Below are 25,407 nucleotides of genomic sequence, written 5' to 3'. Positions count from 1 at the left end.
GCTATCTGGATGCTGAAATCCCTGATCTCCTGTTAAATAGAAGTAAAATGTAATGAGAGAGAATGAGCAACATTTACATATATATATTTACACAGAATTATTTGTGGCCATTTACAACTTGGAAATAGAGAAATTCTAAGACAAATTTCAAGTTGCTATTACTTCCAAATGGGCAATGATAAAAAATTGACTTGTTAAGTTTTCTTTATAAAGTTTAGGCTTTTAAAGTGTAGTGGAATAACTGAGGACATGGAAAGGGGACGTGACCCATAGGCCAGAGCCCCTCTGCAAGGCAAGGGGCTGGCACCCCTCGGCAAACCGAGGGCGGGCGAGTAAGCCAGGACTGCAGGCAGTCCTGGAGACTTTGGGCACTGATGCATGAAATGACCTCAGTATAATCAGAACACAAGGAAACGTCCTTGTGCTGCTTCAGTATAATCAGAATGATGGGAACACACGGAGATGTCCTTGTGCCGCTTCTGAGCTCAAGGACGCGTAGCACGGCATGTCTTCAAGAAAGCCCCTTGTTGCTTGTATAAGCGATAGAAGCATATGTTGCTGCTTTGGCATTTCTGGAATGTTAAGAAAACAAGTCTTAAGATGTAAACATAGATAATGCGTAAATAAAAGCTACCACAGCAGGACAGACGGCGCTGTTTTGCCTGAGCGAGAGGCAGCCCTCTACTGCTGTGCTTCGGCACAGTTCATCTCGAGTGATGAGGTTGCTTTCGGAAACCCTGTCATAAGATAAACTGCAACATTTGGCGCCCGAACAGGGACCTGAAGGTAAGTAATCGCGTGATGGCGGGACCGAAGGGGAAATTGGTCCGCTCAGAGCGAAACCTTCGGCAACAGAAGAGTAACTGAAAGGGGGAATTCCCATTCAGTAGAATTTCAATACATTAAACTCCTGAAACAGTTATTACGGAGTTCAGGAGTGAAAGTGAAACCAGAATCTTTTGATGAATTGATGAATTGTTTGCGCTGGTACGTAAATATTGTTACTGGTTTCAACCTACTAGTCATAACCAGTTGAGTTTAAAAGTTTGGAAACAGGTTATGCGAACCTTAAGAAGAGCTCATCAGCATGGAGACCTTATATCTGTCCGTGTTTGGTGTAAATTAATTTCCCTTGCCCTGGAACCATTACAATCTGAAACTGAAAGTAAATATAGGCGCGTCCTCAGCGTCCGAATCCTGCTCGCGATCACTCTGCTGCTTTTCGTACTCTGCCCCGTGAGTCTCCTATAGAGGACCTTCCTCCCCTCCTCCTCCCCTTGTGTCTGAGACAGGAGAGGATTTTTCGGATTCCAGTGATGAAGGGGCTTTTTCTGATGATGATAAAGGTTAGGAGCAAGCTAGCAAACAAAATGAAATGCCACTTTCTCAACAGAATGAGATTTCTGATATACTTTCAAAGTTGGAAAATTTGATGGCTAAATTGGAAGAAAATAAAAACAATGCTACTGAACCCCAACATGTAACTAAAACAGGGAAAGATTATGCTGGGCTTGGATATCCAAATTTAGGATAGGGGCCACTGCTCGAAAATTTGCATTACCATTAGAATGGTTGAAGGATACCCCTATATGGACAGAGCAGTGGCCCTTAACTCAAGAAAAATTACAAGCATTACACCAATTAGTACAAGAACAATTAATAGCAGGACATATTGAAGTATCCACTAGCCCTTGGAATTCACCTGTTTTTATAATCAAGAAAAAATCAGGAAAATGGAGAATGTTGACAGATTTACGAAAAATTAATGAGATTATTCAACCAATGGGGGCATTACAACCTGGAATTCCACCTGCTGCAATGCTCCCTCGCAATTGGGAACTTATGATTATAGATTTGAAAGACTGTTTTTTACTATACCATTACAACCTCAAGATTGTGAAAGATTTGCATTTACTGTACCAGCCTTAAATCAAGAACATGCAGCTCAGAGATTTCAATGGAAAGTTCTCCCTCAGGGGATGTTAAATAGTCCAACTATGTGCCAATTTTTTGTTAATCAGCCTTTGGAGGAATTACTCACATGTATCCTGAGGCACGTAGTCTCCATTATATGGATGACATTCTATTTGCTCATCCCCATCAGCAAACATTACAGCAGATGTTACAACAAGCAGAGTTGAAATTTAAAGAATGGGGTTTACAGATAGCTCCTGAAAAAATTCAAAAATGTGCTCCCCGGCAATTGCTTGGACAAATTGTAACCAATACTCAGATTATTCCTCAGAAAGTACAAATTAGACGAGATTCTCTTGTAACATTAAATGATTTTCAAAAATTACTAGGAGATATTAATTGGTTACATCCTAGCCTAGGAATTCCTACTTATAAGTTACAAAATTTATTTCATACCTTGGAAGGCGATCCAGCATTGAATAGTCACCGTGGTCTTTCTCCCCAGGCGGAACAAGAACTTAAATGGATAGAAAAACATATACATGATGCACAATTGGATCGGATTGAATCTCTGGATCATTTATGACTTATTGTATTTCACACTCCTCATTCCCCTACTGGATTACTACAACAACACAGTAATCTCATAAATTGGATATTTTTAGCTCATAAAGCTCAAAAAACATTACAATCTTATGTACAAAAAATAGCTGATGTTATTATTAAAGGTAGGTTACGATTAAGACAATTATGTGGTCAGGACCCCCATAAACTTATAATCCCTTTTTCAAACAAAAAAATACAAACTCTTTTTCAGCTGGAGGATAACTGGCAAATGGCCTGTGCGCATTATATAGACAAAATACATAATCTTTATCCTTCTGATAAACGTTTACAATTTTTAAAAAAAGACTAATCAGATTTTGACAAAAATAGTTCAATCAGATCCTGTTATAGGACCAACCTTTTTTACTGATGCCAATAAAACAGGAAGAGCAGGATATGCTAACAGTCATGATCAAAAGGTATTATAATCTCCATATGTTTCAGTTCAAAAAGCAGAACTATTTGCTGTAATACTATTGTTACAAGATTATCCAATTGCTCTTCATATAATTACAGACTCACAGTATGTGGAATTTACAGTTAAAAATACTGAGACCGCTTTTATCCCAAATGATGGATCAGAACTGCACTCCTTATTTTTGCAACTACAACAGATACTTAGACTACGTACTGCACCACTTTATATTACTCATACTCGTGCTCATACTCATTTACCCGGCCCATTGGTAGCTGGAAATGATTTTATTGATACTTTAGTGGGTACTGTACAATTAGCTACAGCAGAACATCACAGATATCATACTAATGCCAGAGGATTGAAAAATAAATTTAATCTTACATGGAAACAAGCAAAAATTATTCTCCGTACATGCCCGCAATGTGCTGCCATTAATCAACCTTGTTTGAATATTGGAGTTAACCCTAAAGGCTTATCTGCTAATGCTATCTGACAAATGGATGTAACTCAATATCCTGGTTTTGGAAAGTTAAAATATATTCATCATTCTGTAGATACCTACTCTCATTTCTCATGGGCACCTCCATTATCTCCTGAAAAAGCTGATGCTGTAATAACTCATTTATTAGAAGCTTTTGCTGTTATGGAAATTCCCGACAACATAAAAACCGATAATGCTTCTACATATCTTTCTCAAAAATGTCAAACCTTTTTTGCAACACATAATATACAGCATGTTACAGGCATCCCAGGAAACAGTACGGGACAAGCAGCAGTTTTCAGCTTTATTGAATTTTAATTTGCATAAAATAAAATTCATGCATTTTTTTTCAGTAGATTCAATAATCAGTTAAACAATATTTCTAAGCTTGGTATTGACGTATATATGTGAGCTTATATATGAGCCTGTAATGAGCTTATATATGTGTATACACATTGCAACGAGTATTCATTTTATTTACTTATTATTTAGTTATTTATTTACTTATTTTTACCTTTTGATCCCTTTCACCCACTTCTCCCACTTCCACCTTCAGCCCCCGCCTCTCGCAACCACCATGCTGTTCTCTGTATCTATGAGCCTGGCTTTTAGTTTGTCTAGATTCCACATATAAATGAGTTTGTACACTATTTGTCTTTCTGTCTGATTTATTTCACTTAGCCTAATGCCCTGAGATCTATCCATGCTGTCACAAATGGCATGATTTTCTTCTTTCTTGTGGCTGAATACTATTTGTGTGTGTGTGTATCTCCTTTATTCTTCCAACCATCAGTGGACACGTAGGTTGTCTCCATATCTTAACTATTGTAAATAATGCTGCAATGAACATTGGGGTGCAGATATCTCTACTAGTTAGTGTTTTCATTTTCTTTGGATAAATACCCAGACGTGAGATGGCTGGATCGTATGAAGTTCTATTTTTAATTTTTTTGAGGAACCTCCATTTGGTTTTCCACAGTGGCTGCACCAATTTATATTCCTACCGACATGCATGAGGTTCCCTTTTCTCCACATCCTCACAACACTTGTTATTTCTTGGCTTTTTGATGTAGTCATCCTAACAGGTGTGAGTTCATATCTCATTGTGTTTTCTTTTAATTGGAGTATAGTTAGTGGACACTATTATATAAGTTACAGGTGTACAATATAGTGATTCACAATATGTAAAGGTTATACTCCATTTATAGTTATTATAAAATACTGGCTATAGTCCCTGTTTTGTACAATATATCCTTATATCTCATTTTATACCTACTAGTTTGTACCTTTTAGTCCCCTACCTCTATATTGCCCCTCTCCCCACTGGTAACCACTAGTTTGTTCTCTGTATCTGTGAGTCTGCTTCTTTTTTGTTCTATTCACTAGTTTGTTATAGTTTTTAGAGTCCACATATAAGTGATATTACACAGTATTTGTCTTTCTCTCTCTGACTTATTTCACTTGCATAATACCCTCCAAGTCCATCCATGTTCTTGCAAATGGCAAATTTTCTTTCTTTTTATGGCTCAGTAGTATTGCGTTGTGTCTATATATATACCACATTTTCTTAATCCATTCATCTGTTGATGGACACTTAGGTAGCGTTCATGTCTCGACAATTGTAGATAATGCTGCCGTGAACATCGGGGTGCATGTATCTTTTCAAATTAGTGCTTTTGTTTTTGTTTTGTTTTTTCAGATATATACCCAGGAGTGGAATTGTGGGGTCACATGGTACTTCTATTTTTAGCGTTGAGGGGCCTCCATACTGTTTTCCACAATGGCTGCACCAAGTTACGTACAGGAGGGGTCCCTTTTCCCCACATCTTCACCAACTTCTGTAATTTGTGTTCTTTTTGATGATAGCCATTCTGACAGGTGTGAGGTGATCTCTCATTGTGGTTTTGATTTGCATTTCCCTGGTGATTAATGATGTTGACTATCTTAATGATGTTGGCTATCTGTTTGTCTGCTTTGGGAAACTGTGTATTCAGGTCTTCTGCCTGTTTTTAAATCAAGTTGTTTGTTTTTGATGTTGAGTTGTATGAGCTTCTTCTATATTTTGAACATTAGCCCCTTATGTGTCATATCATTTGCAAATATTTTCTCCCATTCTCTAGGTTGTGTTTTTGTTTTGTTGATGGTTTCCTTTGCTGTGCAAAAGCTTTGAAGTTTAATTAGGTCCCATTTGCTTACTTTTGCTTTTATACTATGTCCTCTGCTTTAGGAGACAGATGCAAAAAAATATAGCTGCGATTTCTGTCAAGAGGGTTCTGCTTATGTCTTCCTCTAGGGATTATATGATATCCAGTCTTACATTTAGGTCTTTAACACAATTTGAGTTTCTTTTTGGATATGGTGTTGGAAAATGTCCTTATGTCACTCTTTTACATGTAGCTGTTTAATTTTCCCAGCACCACTTATTGAAGAGAACGTCTTTTCCCCATTGTATATTCTTGCCTCCTTTGACCATATGTGCATGGGTTTATTTCTGGGCTCTCTGTTCTGTTTCATTAATCTATGTGTCTGTTTTTGTGCCAATACCATATTGTTTTCATTACTGTAGCTTTTTAAATAGTATAGTTTGAAGTCAGGGAGTGTAATTCCTCCAGAACTGTCTTTCTCAAGATTGTTTTGGCTGGACTTCCCTGGTGGTGCAGTGGTTAAGAATCCGCCTGCCAAGGCAGGGGACATGGGGCGTAGCGCCCGCTTGCTGCAACTAGAGAAAGCCCGCACGCAGCAACAAAGACCCAATGCAGCCAAAAATAAATAAAGAGAAATAAATAAAGGAATTTTAAAAAAAGATTGTTTCCACTTCTCTGGGTCTTTTGTGTTTCCATACACATTTTAAAATTATTTGTTCTAGTTCTGTAAAAAATGCCGTTGACATTTTGATAGGGATTGCATTGAATCTGTAGATTGCCTTGGGTAGTACGGTCATTTTAACAATCTTAATTCTTCCAATCCAAGAACACAGTATTATCTTCCATTCTGTTTGTGTCATCTTTAATTTCTTTCATCAGTGTCTTACAGTTTTCAGAGTACATGTATTTTATCTCCTTACGTAGGTTTATTCCTAGGTACTTCATTCTTTTTGATGCAATGGTAAATGGGATTGTGTTCTCAATTTCTCTTTTTGATAGTTCATTGCTAGTGTATAGAAATGCAACAGATTTCTGTGTATTAGTTTTGTATCCTGCAATTTTACTGAATTCATTGATGAGCTCTAATAGTTTTCTGGTGGCGTCTTTAAGATTTTCTATGTATGGTATCATGTCATCTGCAAACAGTGACAGTTTTACTTCTTCCTGTCTGATTTGGATTCCTTTTATTTCTTTTTCTTCTCTGATTCCTGTGGCTAGGACTTCCAAAATTATGTTGAATAAAAGTGGTGAAGGTGGGCATCTTTGTCTTGTTCCTGATCGTAGAGGAAATGCTTTCAGCTTTTCACTGTTGAGTATGATGTTAGCTGTGGGTTTGTCATATATGGCCTTCATTTTGTTGAAGTATGTTTCCTCTATGTCCACTTTCTGGAGACTTTTTATTACGAATGGATGTTGAATTTTATCAAAAGCTTTTTCTGCATCTATTGAGATGATCGTATGATTTGTATTCTTCAGTTTGTTAATGTGGTATAACACACTGATTGATTTGCAGATGTTGAAAAATTCTTGCATCCTGGGATAAATCCCACTTGATCATGGTGTATGATCCTTTTAATGTATTGTTAGATTTGGTTTGCTAATATTTTGTTGAGGATTTTTGCATCTGTTTTCATCAGTGATATTGGCCTGTGGTTTTCTGTTTTGTGATATCTTTGTCTGGTTTTGGTATCAGGGTGATGCTGGCCTCATAGAATGAGTTTGGGGGTGTTCCTCCCTCTGCAGTTTTTTGAAACAGTTGAGAAGGAGAGCTGTTAACTCTTTCATAAACGTTTGGTAGAATTCACTTGTGAAGCTGTCTGGTCCTGGACTTTTGTTTGTTGGGAGTCGTTTAATAACTCCTTCAGTTTCATTACTGGTTATTGGTCTGTTCATATTTTCTGTTTCTTCCTGGTTCAGTCTTTGGAGATTGTACCTTTCTAAGAATTTTTCCATTTCTTCTCTGTTGTTCATTTTATTGGCATATATTGTTGTTCATAGTAGTCTCTTATAATCCTTTGTAACCTTTTATATTTCTGTGGTGTCAGTTGTAACTTCTCCTTTTTCATGTCTGATTTTATTGATTTGGGCCCTCTCCCTTTTTTTCTTGATGATTCTGGCTAAAGGTTTATCAATTTTTTTTATCTTTTCAAAGAACCATTGTTTAGTTTCATTGATCTACTCTATAGTTTTTTAAGTCTATTTTATTTATTTCTGCTCTAATATTTATGATTTCTTTTCTTCTCCTAACTTTACGTCTTGTTTATTCTTCTTTCTTTAATTCCCTTAGTTGTGAGGTGAACTTGTTTATTTGTGATTTTTCTTGTTTCCTAAGGTGAGCTTGCATCATTATAAACTTCCCTCTTAGAACTGCTTTTGCTGTGTCTCATAGGTTTGGGATTGCCATATTTTCATTTTCATTTGTCTCTAGGTATTCTTTTCATTTCCTCTTTGATTTCTTCAGTGATCTATTGGTTTTTAGTAGACTATCATTTAGCCTCCACGTATTTGAGTTTTTTAGTTTCTTTTCTTGTAGTTGATTTCTAGTCTCATAGCATTGTGGTCAGAAATGATGCTTGATATGATTTCAGTTTTCTTAAATTTACCAGGGCTTGTTTTGTGGCCTAGCATGTGATCTAACCTAGGGAATGTTCCATGTGCACTTGAAAAGAATGTGTATTCTGTGGCTTTTGGATGGAACGCTTTCTATATGTCATTGAGTTCATCTGGTCTAATGTGTCATTTAAGGCCAGTGTTTCCTCATTGATTTTCTGTCTGGATGACTTGTCCATTGATATAAGTGGGGGATTAAAGTCCCCTACTATTATTGTGTTACTATCAATTTCTTCCTTTATGTCATTAATATTTGCTTCATGTATTTAGGTGCTACTGTGTTGGGTCCATGTATATTTACAATAATTTTTCTTCTTCTTGGATCAATCCCTTGATCATTATGTATTGTCCTTCTTTGTCTCTTGTAAGAGTCTTTAAAGTCTATTTAAGCTGATATACGTATTGCCACTCTGACTTTCTGTTGATTTCCCTTTGTGTGGAATGACTTTTTCCATCCCCTCACTTTCTTTTCTTTTTTTTTAATTGGTGTATAGTTGTTTTACAATGTTGTGTTAGTTTCTACAGTACAGCAAAGTGGAGTTCCCTGTGCTATACAGCAGGTTCTTATTTGTTATCTATTTTATACATATTAGTGTATATATGTCAATCCCAATCTCCCAATTCATGCCCCCCTCTCCCGCTTTCGCCCCTGAGTTTACATACATTTGTTCTCTACATCCGTGTCTCCATCTCTGCCTTGCAAACCAGTTCATCAGTACCATTTTTCTAGATCCCACATATATGCCTTAATATACGAAATTTGTTTTACTCTTTCTGACTTACTTCACTCTGTATGACAGTCTCTAGGTCCATCCACGTCTCTACAAATGACACAATTTCGTTCCTTTTTATGGCTGAATAATATTCCATTGCATATATGTACCACATCTTCTTTATCCATTCGTTTGTCGATGGACATTTGGGTTGCTTCCGTGACCTGGCTATTGTAAATAGTGTTGCAATGTATATTGGGGTGCATGTGTCTTATTGAATTATGGTTTCTCAGGGTATATGCCCAGTAGTGGGATTGCTGGGTCATATGGTAATTCTATTTGTAGTTTTTTAGGGAACCTCCATACTGTTCTCCATAGTGACTGTATCAATTTACATTCCCACCAACAGTGCAAGAGGTTTCCCTTTTCTCCACACTCTCTCCAGCATTTATTGTTTGTACATTTTCTGATGATGCCCATTCTAACTGGTCTGAGGTGATACCTCATTGTGGTTTTGATTTGCATTTCTCTGATAATTAGTGATGTTGAGCAGCTTTTCATGTGCCTCTTGGCCACTTGTATGTCTTCTTTGGAGAAAGACATTAAGGTCTTTAGGTCTTTATTTAGGTCTTCTGCCCATTTTTGAATTTGGTTTGTTGATATTGAGCTTCATGAGCCATTTATATATTTTGGAGATTAATCCTTTGCCCATTGTGTCATTTGCAAATATTTTCTCCCATTCTGAGAGTTGTCTTTTTGTCTTGTTTATAGTTTCCTTTGCTGTGCAAAAGCTTTTAAGTTTCATTAGGTCCCCTTTCTTTATTATTGTTTTTATTTCCATTAGTCTAGGAGGTGGCTCAAAAAAGATCTTGCTGTGATTTACGTCAAAGAGTGTTCTTCCTACGTTTTCCTCTAAGAGTTTTATAGTGTCCAGTCTTACATTTAGGTCTTTAATCCATTTTGAGTTTATTTTTGTGTATGGTGTTAGGGAGTGTCCTAATTTCATTGTTTTACATGTAGCTGTCCAGTTTTCCCAGCACCACTTATTGAAGAGACTGTCTTTTCTCCATTGTATATCCTTGCCCCCTTTGTCATAGATTAGTTGAGCACAGGTGTGTGGGTTTATCTCTGGGCTTTCTATCCTGTTCCATTGATCTATATTTCTGTTTTGTGCCAGTACCATGTGGTCTTGTTTCTTGTAGCTTTATAGTCTGAAGTCTGATGTCAGGGAGTCAGATTCCTCCAGCTCCGTTTTTTCTTTTTTTTTCCCCTCAAGATTACTTTGACTCTTCGGGTTCTTTTGTGTTTCCATACAAATTTTAAGATTTTTGGTTCTAGTTCTGTAAAAAATGCCGTTGGTAATTTGATTGGGATTGCATTGAATACATAGATTGCTTTGGGTAGTATAGTCATTTTCACAATATTGATTCTTCCAATCCAAGAACATGGTATATCTCTCCATCTGTGTTGTCTTTCACTTCTTTCATCGGTGTCTTATTGCTCTCTAAGTAGAGGTCTTTTACCTCCTTAAGTAGGTTTACTCCTCAATATTTTATACTTTTTGTTGCAGTGGTGAATGGGATTGTCTCCTTGATTTGTCTTTCTGATCTTTTGTTTTTAGTGTATAGGAATGCAGGAGATTTCTGTGTATTAATTTTGAATCCTCAAACTTTACCAGATTCATTGATGAGCTCTAGTAGTTTTCAGGTGGCACCTTTAGGATATTCTATGTATAGTATCACGTCATCTGCCAACAGTGACAGTTTTACTTCTTTTCCAATTTGTATTCATTTTCTTTCTTTTTCTTCTCTGATTGTATTGGCTAGGACTTCCAAAACTATATAGAATAATAGTGGCAAGAGTGGACATCCTTGTCTTGTGCCTGATCTGAGAGGAAATGCTTTCAATTTTTCAACATTGAAAATGATGTTTGCTGTGGGTTTGTTGTATATGGCCTTTATTGTGTTGAGGTAGGTTCCCTCTCTGCCCACTTTCTGGAGAGTTTTTATCATAAATGGATGTTGAATTTTCTCAAAAGCTTTTTCCGCACTTATTGAGTTGATCATATGGTTTTTATTCTTCAGTTTGTCAGTGTGGTGTATCACATTGATTTATTTGTGGATATGGAAAAATCCTTGCATCCTGAGGGATATCCCACTTGATCATGGTGTATAATGCTTTCAATCTATTGTTAGCTTTGGTTTGCTAATATTTTGTTGAGGATTTTTGCCTCTATTTTCATCAGTGATATTGGCCTGTAGTTTTCTGTTTTGTGATATCTTTGTCTGGTTTTGGTATCAGGGCGATGGTGGCCTTGTAGAATGAGTTTGGGGGTGTTCCTCCCTCTGCAATTTTTTGGAAGAGCTTGAGAAGGATAGGTGTTAGCTTTTCTCTAAATGTTTGATAGAGTTCACCTGTGAAGCCATCTGGTCCTGCACTTTTATTTGTTGGAAGATTTTAAATCACAGTTTCAATTTCATTACTTGTGATTGGTCTGTTCATATTTTCTATTTCTTCCTGGTTCAGTCTTGGAAGGTTATAGCTTTCTAAGAATTTGTCCATTTCTTCCAGGTTGTCCATTTTATTGGCATAGAGTTGCTTATAATAATCTCTTATGATGCTTTGTATTTCTGCGGTGTCTGTTGTAACTTCTCCTTTTTCATTTCTAATTTTATTGATTTGAGTCCTCTCCCTCTTTTCTTGATGAATCTGGCTACAGTTTTATAAATTTTGTTTATCTTCTCAAAGACCAGGTTTTAGTTTCATTGATCTTTGCTACTGTTTTCTTTCTTTCTGTTTCATTTATTTCTGCTCTGATCTTTATGGTTTCCTTCCTTCAACTAACGTTGGGTTTTGTTTGTTCTTCTTTCTGTAGTCCCTTTAGGTGTAAGGTTAGATTGTTTATTTGATATTTTTCTTGTTTCTTGAAGTAGGACTGTATTGCTAGAAACTTCCCTCTTAGAACTGCTTTTGCTGAATCCCATAGGTTTTGGATTGTCATGTTTGCATTGTCATTTGTCTCTAGGTATTTTTTCATTTCCTCTTTGTTTTCTTCAGTGATCTCTTGGTTATTTAGTAGCATACTGTTTAGTTTCCATGTGTTTGTGTTTTTTATGTTTCTTTTTTCCCTGTAATTTATTTCTCATTTCATAGTGTTGTGGTCAGAAAGGATGCTTGACACAGTTTCAGTTTTCTTAAATTTACTGAGACTTCATATGTGACCCAAGATGTGATCTATCCTGGAGAATGTTCCATGTGCATTTGAGAAGAAAGTGTAATCTGCTGTTTTCTGATGGAATGTCCTAGAAATGTCAATTAAATCTATCTGGTCTATTTTGTCATTTAAAGCTTGTGTTTCCTTATTAATTTTCTGTTTGGGTGATCTGTCCATTGGTGTAAGTGGGGTGTTAAAGTCCCCCACTATTATTGTGTTACTGTCGATTTTCTCTTTTATAGCTGTTAGCATTTGCCTTATGTATTGAGGTGCTCCTATGTTGGGTGCATATATATTTATAATTGTTATATCTTCTTCTTGGATTGATCCCTTGATCATTGTGTAGTGTCCTTCCTTGTCTCTTGTAACAGTCTTTATTTCAATGTCTATTTTATCTGATATGAGTATTGCTACTCTAGCTTTCTTTTGATTTCCATTTGCATGGAGTATCTTTTTCCATCCCCTCACTTTCAGTCTGTATGTGTCCCTAGGTCTGAAGTGGGTCTCTTGTAGACAGCATATATAGGGGTCTTGTTTTTGTATCCATTCATCCAGTCTGTGTCTTTTGGTTGGAGCATTTAATCCATTCATATTTAAGGTAATTATCAATATGTATGTTCCTATTACCATTTTCTTAATTGTTTTGGGTTTGTTTTTGTAGGTCCTCTCCTTCTCTTGTGTTTCCCACTTAGAGAAGTTCCTTTAGCATTTGCTATAGAGCTGGTTTGGTGGTGCTGAATTCTCTTAGCTTTTGCTTGTCTGTAAAGCTTCTGATTTCTCCTTCAAATCTGAATGAGATCCTTGCTGGGTAGAGTATTCTTGGTTGTAGTTTCTTCCTGTCGATGAACTTTAAATATATCGTGCCACTCCCTTCTGGCTTGCAGAGTTTCTGCTGACAAATCAGCTGTTAACCTTATGGGAGTTCCCTTGTGTGTAGTCATCTTTCCCTTGTTGCTTTTAATAATTTTTCTTTGTCTTTAATTTTTGTCAGTTTGGTGACTAAGTGTCTCTGAGTGTTTCTCCTTGTGTTCATCCTGCCTGGGACTCTCTGTGCTTCCTGGACTTGGCTAGCTATTTCCTCTCCCATGTTAAGGAACTTTTCAATGATAATCTTCAAATATTTTCTCAGATCCTTTCTCTGTGTCTTCTCCTTCCGGGACCCCTATAATGTGAATGTTGGCATGTTTAATATTGTTCCAGAGGTCTCTTAGGCCGTCTTCATTTCTTTCCTTTCTTTGTTCTTTATTCTGTTCCGCAGCAGTGATTTCCACCATTCTGTCTTCCAGGTCATTTATCCGTTCTTCTGCCTCAGTTATTCTGCTACTGATTCCTTCTAGTGTACTTTTCATTTCAGTTAATGTATTGTTCATCTCTGTTTGTTTGTTCTTTAATTCTCCTATGTCTTTGTTAAACATTTCTTGCATCTTCTCGATCTTTGCCTCCATTCTTTTTCCGAGGTCCTTGATCATCTTCACTATCTTTATTCTGAATTCTTTTTCTGGAAGGTTGCCTATCTCCACTTCATTTAGTTGTTTTCCTGGGGTTTTATCTTGTTCCTTCATCTGGGACATAGTCCTCTGCCTCTTCATCTTGTCTGTATTTCTGTGAATGTGGTTTTTGTTCCACAGGCTGGCGGATTGTAGTTCTTCTTGCTTCTGTTGTCTGCCCTTTGGTGGATGAATCTATCTAAGAGGCTTGTGCAAGCTTCCTGATGGGAGGGACTCCATCCCCTCACTTTCAGTTGGTGTGTGTCCTTATATCTGACATGAGTCTCTTGTAGACAGTATATATATGGGTCTTATTTTTGTATCCATTCAGCCACTCTGTGTCTTTTGATGGGAGCATTGAGTGCATTTACATTTTAGGCAATTATTGATATGTATGTTCTGACTGCCATTTTTTTAATTGTTTGTGTGTTGTTTTTGTAGGTGTTTTTATAAATTTCTTTTTCTTTTGTCTCTTCTCTTGTGATCTGATTATGATCTTTAGTGTTATGTTTGGATTCCTTTTTCTTTTTTCTCTTTTCCTTTTTCCGTGTGTGTGTGTGGGGTGTGTGTGTGTGTGTGTGTGTGTGTATCTATAATAGATATTTGGTTTGTGGTTACCATGAGGTGTATATATATATATATATATATATATATACGTATATATATATAAGATTGTTTTAAGTTGCTGATCTCTTAATTTCCAATGCATTTTTAAATCCCTGCTTTTGCACTCTCCTCCTCTCATTACTGTTTTTGACATCATATTTGACATCTAATTGCTTTGTGTGTCCCTTAAGTGCTTACTGTGGATATAAATTATTTTACCGCTCTTCTCTTTTAACCTTCCCACAAGCTTCGTGTGTAGATGATTTCCCACCTTTATGTTTGCCTTTACCAATGAACATTTTCTGTTTCGTAATTTTCTGGTTTCCAGTGGTGGCTTTTCCTTTTTCTCCTAGAGAAGTTCCTTTAACATGTGTTATAAAGCTGGTTTGGTGGTGCTGAACTCTTTTCCCTTTTACGTGTCTGTAAAGCTTTTGATCTCTCCATTAAATCTGAACCAGAACCTTGCTGTGAGATCCTTTGTAGGTTTTTCTGGCCCCGTTGGCTGCCAGGCCCTGGCTTGTGCTCTGGCTGCTGGCCTGCTGCTGGGTGGGGCTGGCATTCGGTGCAGCTGGCTGTGGGACCTGTGGTGCTCCAGGGCTGGTGCTGGCCCACTGGTGGGTGGGCCCAGGTTTGGGGTGGCTGCCTGAGTGTGCAGGGCTGGTGCCAGTTTCCTGGTGAGTGGCATTGAGTCCTCTCATGGCTGGCTGTTTGGCTTGCGAGGCTCCGGGACTGGTGCCAATTGGCTGGTGGGCAGGTAAGCCCCTGGCAGGAATAGGCTAGAGGGAAGACTCTAAGAATGGAGAAGACTCCATTCTATGACAGGTGTCCTTGTCATAGAGTAAACTCCCCAAAACAGCTGCTGCCAGAGTCTACGTCGCTAGGGGAGTCCTCCTTGCCTCCTGCCTCTCTGGGAGGCTCTCCAGGATCAGCCAGTGAGTCTGCCCCAGGCTCCTTTGAAATTACTGCTTCTATGCTGGGTCTCAGAGCATGGAGATTTTGTCCGTGCCCTTTAAGAATGGGGTCTCTGTTTCCCACAGCCTTCTTGCTCTCCCACGTGCAAGCCCCTCTGGCCGTAAAAGTCAGATATTTTGGGGACTCGTCATTCTGGTGCAGGATCCCCCAGGCTGGGGAGCCTGAAGTGGGGCCCAGACCCCTCGCTCCTTGGGGAGAACCTTTGTAATTGTAATTATCTTCCCATTTATGTGTCACCTACCTAGGTGTGTGGGCCTTGACTATACCTCTTCCTGTCTGTCTTGTGGTTCCTTCTTTATATCTTTAGTTGTGAGAAATCTTTTCTACTAGTTTTTAGGTCATAATTGCTTTCTAAATAGCTGTAATTTTGGTGTGCCCATAGGAAGAGGTGAGCTCAGGGTTTTCCTACTCCACCATCTTGGCCACACTCTGAGTGGCAACTCTCTGGTTTTGACCCAGTGGTTTTTTCTCAAACTTCACAGCATGACCCATATTTCTTCCCTCCCTATAGAGTCTTTGCATGGTCTGATATGGTAGCAACTAGGCAGATGTGACTATTTAACTTTAAATTAATCAAAATGGAATAAAATTAAAAATTCAATCACACTCATCACATTTCATGAGCTCAATAGCCCATGTGGCTCAGGGCTACCAAACGGAGTCACACAAAACAATCTCATCATTGCAGGAAGTTCTGGTGCTGCTAGGTGATAAGGTGGGCAGGTCTCTTGCATGAGCAAGTTTGGACAGCTCCTCCCCTCACTTCCTCTCTCCTCTTGCTTCTTGATAGCTTAGTGTCACCTCCTGGTTTAGCATTGCTTTCAAAGTCAGAGGAGGGAGCAGGACCCAGAATTCTTTTAGGTAAGGGAATAGGGGTGTTTGTGGGGGTGGGAAGAGAGGGAGGGAAATGTGTGATTTGGTGGAGGGGGGACTTCTCTTCTGGATCTATAGCTTAAAACTCCCTGCAAACTTGCTCTCAGAATATATTTCTCATTGGTTCCTGCTTCCCGTCTTTGCTGATTTTAGGCAGTAATCTGTTTTGAAGGCTGAGCTCTACAAATTGATAACTCTTTCAGCAGTCACTGCTCAGAGGATACTTGTATGAAAAAATGATTGTTTTCACCATTGATAGAATTTATAAGTAAAGTTGAAGCTTTCACGGTTTGTGTTGGCTGAGCAGACAGAATTAGCTGTGTGGGGAGCTGGTGGTGAAAAGAGCACTAGGAGATGTAAGAGGCGCAGTCAGCAGCCCCGTGTCACAAAGCCAGCACACGGTCAGGATCCAAGACTCTCTTACCTAGTTAATGATCTGCTCAGAGCTGCCCCTTTGGACCTTCCTCCTCGGAACAGTCCCGCCGTGGACTTCACCCAGAGTTGGGGAAGGGGAACTTTTAGGAGATAGGAGGAGGGAAATGCCAGCCCATGTTACTATCTACAGTTCAGGAGAATCTGGGGATGCATGGGTGCTTCTTCCTTAGGCAGTAGGAGGAGAATTCAGCCATCCAGTGTCAGTATGGAGAGAAGTTCAGACCTCTGGTTTTACATCAGATTTAGGAGAAAGAGAACAGCATTAAAGAATGCTGAAGAGAAAGTCCACAGACTGAATGGAAACACCATTCTTAATGGTGTTTAAGAAACACCCCAAACCTTTTGTTTTCCTAGTTCTGGTATCTTACTCCTTCTCCTGAAATCAATCACCAACATCAACTATGTGACCAAAGCTGATTTTTTAAAAATTCTGTGATTTCTCCTCCCAGTTTACAAGAAGCTGTTTCCTACTTCCTATTCCTAATCCACTTTCAGAGGAAGTGCCTGTCTTTCTAACAGTGTTTGAAATTTGTATTTGTTGGCTTCCTATCAGACACGCTTTCTTTAACAACTAGCATTTCAGCCTGTCCTACTTAAAATCTGATCTGCTAAGAGTTCTTCAAATGGCTTTCTCCGTTGCCCAACGTTAGTAGGTAGCAATGAAAGAAAACCTTTAAAACGTATTACCGTGTTTCAAGGATGCTAGGTGTTGTTAATAAGGAAAGGATAGGGGACTTCCCTGGCGGCACAGTGGTTAAGCATCTGCCTGCCAATGCAGGGGACACAGGTTCAATCATCGGTCCGGGAAGATCCCACATGCCATGGAGCAACTAAGCCCGTGTGTCACCACTACAAGACCTGAGCTCTAGAGCCCATGAGCCACAACTACTGAGCCCACGTGCCACAACTACCGCAGCACACGTGCCTAGAGCCTGTGCTCCGCAACAAGCGAAGCCCCTGCAATGAGAAGCCCACGCACTGCAATGAAGAGTAGCCCCCGCTCGCCGCAACTAGAGAAAGCCCCCGCACAGCGATGAAGATCCAATGCAGCCAAAAAATAAATTAATTAAGTTTTTAAAAAATAAGGAAAGGATAATCTTTTTCACAAGCCGGATTAGGCTGGACGTAAAGCTCAATCAGAGAGAAGGCAAGAATCAGGGGGATTTGTTTTAATCAATTCATTTATTTAACAAATACTTATTGAGATCCATGCTTTGTCCAACATTGTGCTTGTCCCTAGGGAATAACGGGGCAGACAAGACACAGACGGTTCACCATCACAAAGCTTACAGTCTACGAGGAGACAGTAAAAAAATCAGACGAACAACTTCCTATTGTGGTACGTATTCTGTAGAAACCCTTGGAGTGTGGCTAGCACAAACTCCACACCAGAGCTAACTTGTTGGTTGGTGATGGGGATGGAGAAGCCCTCTCTGGAGAAATAACAGAACACTGTGGCCTCAGGGCTGAGCAGAAATGAGCTGGGCACTGGATGGGTGTGGGAGTGCTCCAGGGAGGGGGAAATATTCCCCAAAGGTCTAGGAGCTGGAGGGAGCTTAGAGGATTCATGGGACATTGAGGAGACCAGTATGGCTCAAGTCTTTTGAAAGAGAGAGAGAGAGTAATTGATCATGCAGGGCCTTTTGGACCATTCCAAGGGTTTTCAACTATTTGAACAATAAAAAGCAAAAGGAATCCATTAGGGAATTTAAGCAAGGAAAAAAAATCAAATTTCAGTTTTAAAAAGCTGTCCGATTATTGAGTGGAGAAGGGATTGAAGATGCAGTATCAGTTGGGAGCCTATTACCTTTACAGTCAAATGACAGTGGGTTGGATTAACATGGAGATGCAGAGAAATGGAGAGTTTTGCATTTTTGGAAGTAAAATCAATAGGATTTGGTGACAGACCGATGAGCAAGTGAGGAAGGAAGTGTTGTGGATGTGACCCCAAGATTCTGCATGAGCCATTTGGGGGTGCCGTTTACTGAAATGGGGACCAGGCTGGGGATGGAGGTCAAGGGCTCCATTTTGTCTGAGTTCTCTGTGAGATGCCCATAAAGTTGCCAACTGGACAAGTTGAATGGGGATTTGACAGTTTGGAACTCTGAGAAGGGTCTAGGCTGCAGGCTACGTACAAATGGCATTCAAAGCAATAATTCACTGAATAGAGTGGGCGAGGGCACCCAGAACCAGTGCCGAGGAAGGCCCTGAAGCACTTACATTTGTGTAAAGAAAAATGAACAATCTGAAAGTGAGACTGAAAACAGAGAATGGAGAAGTATTGGGAAATAGAGGAAGAGAAATCGAGTAGCAAGCAAGTTTATGAAAAGAAAAAGAAACTGTTGGTTACATGAGGTTGACATTTCCAGTTTCCAGTTACTCTCCATTTACCTGAAATGACATAGTTGTTTTTCTTTATTTCCAGGAATTCAAACTACAATGGCAGTCCTTTACCCCAGCAACTCCAGGACCAGCCATGGTGAGAGGCTGCTCGGGGTTAGACCGGCCAGGCTTGGGGGAGGAGGGCTGGGTCTCTCCTGTCCCGTCAGTCAGCCCCCCTCTGCACAAGAGCAAAACATTTTCAACCACATTTCTTATTTTCCCTTCGTTTACTCTGCTCTCTCATTTCTCTCGACCCTCTACGCCTTCTTCTTGTGATGTAGCTAAACAGCTAAGAGGAAGAGAGTTAGAATATCCTGATTGATCCGGACTTGGTGAGGTTTCTTAGGTGCTACTTCCTACAGCGTGGACACACCAGAACAGTGGGCTGTAGCCTCCCTGATTGTTTCTCTGCCCCTCTCTTCAGCCCAAGAGAGGATTGGGAAGGAGGAACGTGGATGTAATTAATTCCTCATTCAGTTCCTTAAATTCCCTGCTGCTGGTGGCCTCACTATAACCAACAAATTCAACAGACTGATCACTCCATTCCTCACATAACCCTGCCTCTACTCCCTTATCCATAGACATTGATTATATCGTTTGAGCTTCTGCTGGTTTAGCAAACCACCCCACAATTTAGGAGCCTAAAACATCAACCGTTTAGCTGGCTCTTGGTTTTCTGGGTCAGTTGGGCAGTCTTTGGGTCTGGATCAACTTGGCTAATCTCAGCCAGACTCACTCATGCATGTGTGGTAGGCTGGTGGTTCAGGATGCAACTGGATAATCTTGGGTAGCCTCATGGACATGTCTGGTAGTCAGCAAGCTCTTGGGCAGACCAGGGGGACAGGGATAACAGGCCCTTGTGTCCCTCATCTAGTAGGCTAGTCCAGGGCAGTCGTAAGGTTCCGAAAAGCAGAAAGAGAAGGCAAACTACAGTAAGTCAGCACTTTTGGAGTCTGCTTGATCATGTTTTCACGATCTTACCGTCCAAAGCAAGTCACGTGGCCCAGTCAGATTCAAGGGTTGGAGAAACGGATCCAGCCTCTTGATGAGAGTAGCTGCAAATCCACATTCCCAAGAGGCATGAGTACAGAGAGGGAATAATTCATGGCTGTGTCTGCCACCTATTGTAGATCGCCGTCCATTTGCTGTCAACACTGGCCAGTTGTTGCAGTGTTGGCACTGGCCCTTGGGGCCTTTTTATCTCGCCAGCCATGATTTTCCTATGTCCTGTCTCTAAGGTCAACCAATGCCCTCAGGATATCCCTAGGTTGGAATCTTCCATTGTGATGCTAACTACATAATAGTCTGAACTCCCATCCACATTTTTCCGTAGGTAATCTTAGCCATCCGTATCCAGTGTTCTCAGCTTTGGGAAATTTACTTCCTTCACCCCAGGATTCTGGTTATCAAATGTGAGAAACTCTGCCTTAGGGATCCAGGGATCAGCAGAAGCTTCACCATAAAGTGTGTGGGAGATGCGGATGAACTACAGATTTTGTGGAAGCCAGAGTGGGAGGTTCTGCGATTTCCCTCTTCTGTTTGATTGATATTTTTAAAAGATTATTCCACTTTACGGAATAGACTGAAAGGGCCAAAGCGGAAGTAGAGAGACCAGTTAGCAGACCACTGAGGCATGGACGGGGATGTAACTTGGGCTAGTATGATGATCTTCAAAATAGAGAGAAGCGAATGGATTTGGAGCCAAGAGAACCTGGTGATGGGTTGGATATGGAAAGAAGGGGAAAGAGAGTAGTCAAGGGTGATGCCTAGATTTTTAGCCTGAGGAACTGGGTGACTGGGGATGAGAGCTCTGAAAACGAATTGGAGTTTGTAACAGTGTCTATAAGGGTGTAAGCGGGATAGTGTATGGATTGTCTCAAAGCAGAAATAGGTAGTTATAACACAGGATTCCTCACGCAGGAATCAGTCTTACATTCAAGGGCCGGCTGGCAGGGTCTGTCTTCTCGGGAAAACAGCCTCTCAAACGTGATTGCCATTTCTCTTCCCGCCGGTCCTGGGTCTATGCCTAACAAATCGGGCAGACTTTGACTTTATAGACACGTTAAAGAGATATGCAGAGACCTGCTGAATACAAACACGGAAAGAGCTATCAGATGACTTGGTATGTTACTTAAGGTTTCAGTTGCTGTGCTCTGCTGCTCTGATTATTAACTTCGAACTTTCCTAGGAAGTAAAATACGCAAGTCAATTTTGTGTTACTTCCTATGTTATCTTATGAAGAACAGCTACCAGTAGCAGCTCAGAGTTCTCTTCTTAACCATTTTGTTTCCTCCTCTGTGGGCCACTTACCTACACAAGGTCACAGTAAGAAGCTCAGGGGGGATGCTGAAAAGTACCTGGGCAGTCCCCAAAGGCTGCAAGAGGAACACGAGCCCGGAAGGCTTTCTATAGACATCCCTTGAGTGCGGAGGACCCTAGCAGGCAACAGAGAAGGGCACCAGTGGGCAGGAGCCTTGCAGGGGAGACGGTTGAAGTTCCTTCTAACACTACGGCTTTTGTTTCCTGTTGTGCCAGGGCTTGGAAACCAAGACCCCAGAGATTCACAACTGAGACTCGTCTTAGTGGGTAAGACTGGGGCAGGAAAAAGTGCAACAGGAAACAGCATCCTCGGAAAGAAAGTGTTTCCTTCGGGCTTTTCTGCAGTATCCATCACCAGGTCCTGTAAGAAAGGAGACAGCACCTGGAACGGGAGGGAAGTCGTCGTTGTGGATACGCCAGGCATCTTTGACACAGAGGTACAGGATGCTGACACTTGCAAGGAGATTGCTCGCTGCATGGCCCTGACCTCCCCAGGGCCTCATGCTCTCCTCCTCGTCATCCCACTGGGCCGGTACACGCCGGAAGAGCAGAAAGCCACGGAAAAGGTCCTGGAAATGTTTGGAGAGAGAGCTAGGAAACACATGATTCTCTTATTCACCCGGAAAGATGCCTTGGAAGGCACCGATTTCCGTGATTACTTAAAGGAAGCTCCAGAAGTCATTCGAGAGCTGATGGACAAGTTCGGAGACCGCTACTGTGTGTTCAACAACAGGGCGACGGGAGCTGAGCAGGAGGACCAGAGGCAGCAGCTGCTGGCCCTGGTTCAGCGCGTGGTCGCAGAGCGCAAAGGCAGGTGCTTCACGAACAACACGTATCAAAAGGTCGAGGAGGAGATTCTGAAACAAATCCTAGTGATACAAGAAAATTACAGAGCAGAGCTAGCGAGACAGAAAGCGCAGATAAGACAGGAGTACGAAGAGAAAATCAGAATGCTGGAGGATGAACTAGAACAGCAAAAGCAAGAGATGCAAATGAGGAGGCAGTTGGCAGAAAGGGAGGCTTTCTGTGCTGCAAGGCAGCAAAATGCCAGACACGAAGTTGAGAATCAGAGCGGGATACTTGAATTCATCTTAGGCCTGTTTAAGGTGGTTTCTTTTGTTTTCTCTCTGTTTAAGAATTAAACATTAAGATCCAACTTCATGAAAATGTGTCTATACTTCCTGCATATTTTCAGCTGGCCCTGCCCCATGTAAGTCAGAGCATTCTCGTTTTTCTGTCTCTCAGACTCTCAGGACTAAGGAGAGTAAAGCTCACTGCTGGGAATTGGTATATGTCGATTGATTTAACAGGGGAGGGACAAACTCTCAATCTGTGAAACTCCAAAGCACAATGTATTGATGCTCCCTAATTGTGAATTCTTTCTCAGAGACACAGAGAGAAGGAATGCAGGAGACCAAAGAAAATGACCCCAAGCTTTCTCTGTTTATCCCTAGTAAATGTTTCTCCTCTAGATTCTTTCTAGATTGGTAGGTAATCTCCCCCTGTGGTTTCGTCTCACTTATTTTACCCTCAGAATCACAGTGATCATCTTAACCTTATAGTTTATGAGAAAGATCAATTCTTTGCATTAGTTAAGCTTATAGATGGAGACGTTTATAGAATTCTTTGTAGATGAATGGAAATTTGTTTACTTACAATTTTACAGAAGGACTCAATTGTTCCTTATCGTCTGCCCATTGACGAACAGAGTTGTCCGGAAGATAGATCTTTCAGAACTCAACTATGTGAAATGCGAGAAAGAGTGAAAGAGATTCAACAGATAAGAGAACAATGTTTGGTATATTCAGATGTATCTGTAGAAACTCTTTGACCAACACCAACCAATTTGCTGAATAACCAGTTCTCTCCTTTTCTTGGGAAACTAACTGCTGTCCCACCCAGTTGAATTGTTTGCTTATTGTTATTATAATAAAACTTTTCTGTTCTCTCATATTTGTACAAAATGGAATCTTTTTTTGGAAAATACTACCACTATTTCTTCTAACAGCACAGGGATGAATTATAGTCTTTTGTAAAAGTTCAAGATGCTTTTGGAAGTAGGCTTGGTCTACCCTCTAGACTTCTCCCTTTCTCCTTTTCCCTGGAAGGTTTCAGCCACATTCTCAACACCTCTGACAGTCAGAGACTACATTGCCCTTGGTCTCATTCATTATGTGTTGATAGAAATTACACGTGACCTACGTTTCTGAGACCTTTGTGGCTTTCCTGATGCAACAATTCTTTTTAATATATGGATAAAAATAGCTAAGTCCCTATCCCTTTTCTACTCTTCTACTGAATACTCTTCACCTAATAATTTCTAGGCTTCCCCAAAGCACTTTTCCATGTTCTACCAACGTGTTCTGGTGGTCATATGTGACCTATGCCAACTCTCCTTGCTCTGTCACCTTAAAATCGTCTTCTCCATGTCCTAACCCATTTTGCTCAAACTAGGGCATATGTCTCTCCATGATTTCCCCCAAACACAAGGAGTTTAGACTGTACACTTAATAAAAATCAGCAAAGGCTCACGCATATGAGAAGCACCGTGCAAAGAAGCACATGACTCCTTTAGAGGTAGTCGCTCTGAGTAGAGAGATTTGGATTCACTCTGCAGAAGGTGGGTGATCTCTGTCTCTACTGTTTTCATCATTGGCGTTGTAGTCAAAATTCTGAGATATGAATTTAATGTGCTATTGTATTACAACCTTCTATTAACAAATATTTAACCAAAGAACCACATACACCTCCCAAGAAAAAGTAAATACAGGCTTAATACGAAGAAAATTCTAACGTCAGTGGTTATTTTCTGTGTAAATGCATTCAATTATTCTTACCCTTGCCTCCGAGTTAATGCTGTAGATGAGACAAAGAAAAAGGTTTTGCTCTTGACTAGCAGTTAGGAAATGAGAAGCCCGTGTGACATATCCTGAGAGCAGTTTTGCCTATTTGCCTCCCAGGGCAGAAGGCAGACAGATTAATGAAACTGTGCATTGTGACTAATACAATAGAAGAATGAAGCATGTTCTCTTCTCTCAAGACTTTTGGGAGTTCATACCTATTCATCTATTTATTAACATTCATTGGTTGTTTGTACTTGGTGGTAGGTTTTATACGAGACACTGAGAATCTAGAGATAAGTAAAACAAAGTCCCTTTTGAGACTGGCTTCATTCACTTAGCGTAATGATCTTGAGAATCATTCAAGCTGTGTGTACCAAGAGCTTGTTCTCCTTTATTGCTGACTACTATTCCATCTTACGGATGTCCCACAGTGTATCACTTCTCCTTTACTTATTCTTATACCCCTAATTGATTGCTCTTGTCAAATTGCATTTGCTAAAACCTCCATTATAATGTTGATTAGTAGTGGGTGGGTATACTTGCTTTCTTCCTGGATACGCCCTCCGTGTTTCCCAATTAGGTAAGTGAGATAGCTGCTGAGCTACAGTAGTACATGTATTTGTGTGTGTGTGTGCACACGCGTGTGTGTGTGTGTAATCATGTTAAACAAGTATCCCCCAATCACTATTTTCTTGAGGGTTTTTATCATGAATGGCTGTTGAATTTCATTAAAGGCTTTTAAAAAATCATCCATGAGAATTATCATGGTGAATGATATGAACAGATTTCCCAATATTGAACCAATTTTTCATTTCTGTTTTCTATCCCTCTTGGTCAGGATGTATCACATGCTTGATGTGTTGGCACCTGTTTGCTAATATTTTATTTAGTATTTTTGTGTTGATATTCACAAGAGATATGGCTCTATAGTTTTATCTTTTTGTACCATCATTATCAGACTTAGGTATCAATGTTATATTTGTTTTCAAAAAGCAATTTGGAAATTTCTCATCGTTTTCGACGCTCTGCAACAATTTAAAGAGCACTGAAACTATCTGGACTTAGAAGGTTTGGAAGAATTTCCATGCATAACAGTCTGTCCCTGGTGCTTACTTTGTGGTGTGGTTCCTTAATAGCTTTCTCTAATTCTTCCATGCACACTGGTCTATCTTCTCTCTCTAGGGACTTCCCTCGCAGTCCAGTGGTTGAGATTTCACGTTCCAATGCAAAGGGTGCAGGTTTGATCCCTGGTTGGGGAGCTAAGATCCCACATGCCTTGGGGCCAAAAAACCAAAACATAAAACAGAAGCAATATTGTAACAAATTTAGTAAAGACTTTTAAAATGGTCCACATCAAAAAACCTTTTAAAAATGTTTTTAAAAATAAATT

At 40.0% G+C, this 25,407-nt stretch overlaps 1 protein-coding gene across 2 annotated transcripts; it reads left to right on the top strand.

The window, feature by feature from the left end:
* Positions 1 to 434: 434 nt before the first annotated feature.
* LOC137229455 (GTPase IMAP family member 4-like) lies at positions 435 to 23,125 on the top strand. Of its 2 annotated transcripts, none has more exons than XM_067747395.1 (4): positions 435 to 786; positions 17,714 to 17,812; positions 18,899 to 18,952; positions 21,391 to 23,125. In XM_067747395.1, the coding sequence occupies exons 3-4, from the start codon at positions 18,913 to 18,915 to the stop codon at positions 22,314 to 22,316; spliced, it is 966 nt and encodes a 321-aa protein (XP_067603496.1). In that variant the 5' UTR covers positions 435 to 786; positions 17,714 to 17,812; positions 18,899 to 18,912; the 3' UTR covers positions 22,317 to 23,125. The 2 variants fall into 2 exon arrangements, with proteins under 2 accessions (XP_067603496.1, XP_067603497.1); XM_067747396.1 differs by lacking the exon at positions 435 to 786 and adding an exon at positions 15,979 to 16,026.
* Positions 23,126 to 25,407: the final 2,282 nt, after the last annotated feature.

The sequence above is a fragment of the Pseudorca crassidens genome, chromosome 8 (genome assembly GCF_039906515.1).
Source record: "Pseudorca crassidens isolate mPseCra1 chromosome 8, mPseCra1.hap1, whole genome shotgun sequence".
NCBI lineage: Eukaryota > Metazoa > Chordata > Mammalia > Artiodactyla > Delphinidae > Pseudorca > Pseudorca crassidens.
This window is presented reverse-complemented; position numbering and strand designations above follow the sequence as displayed.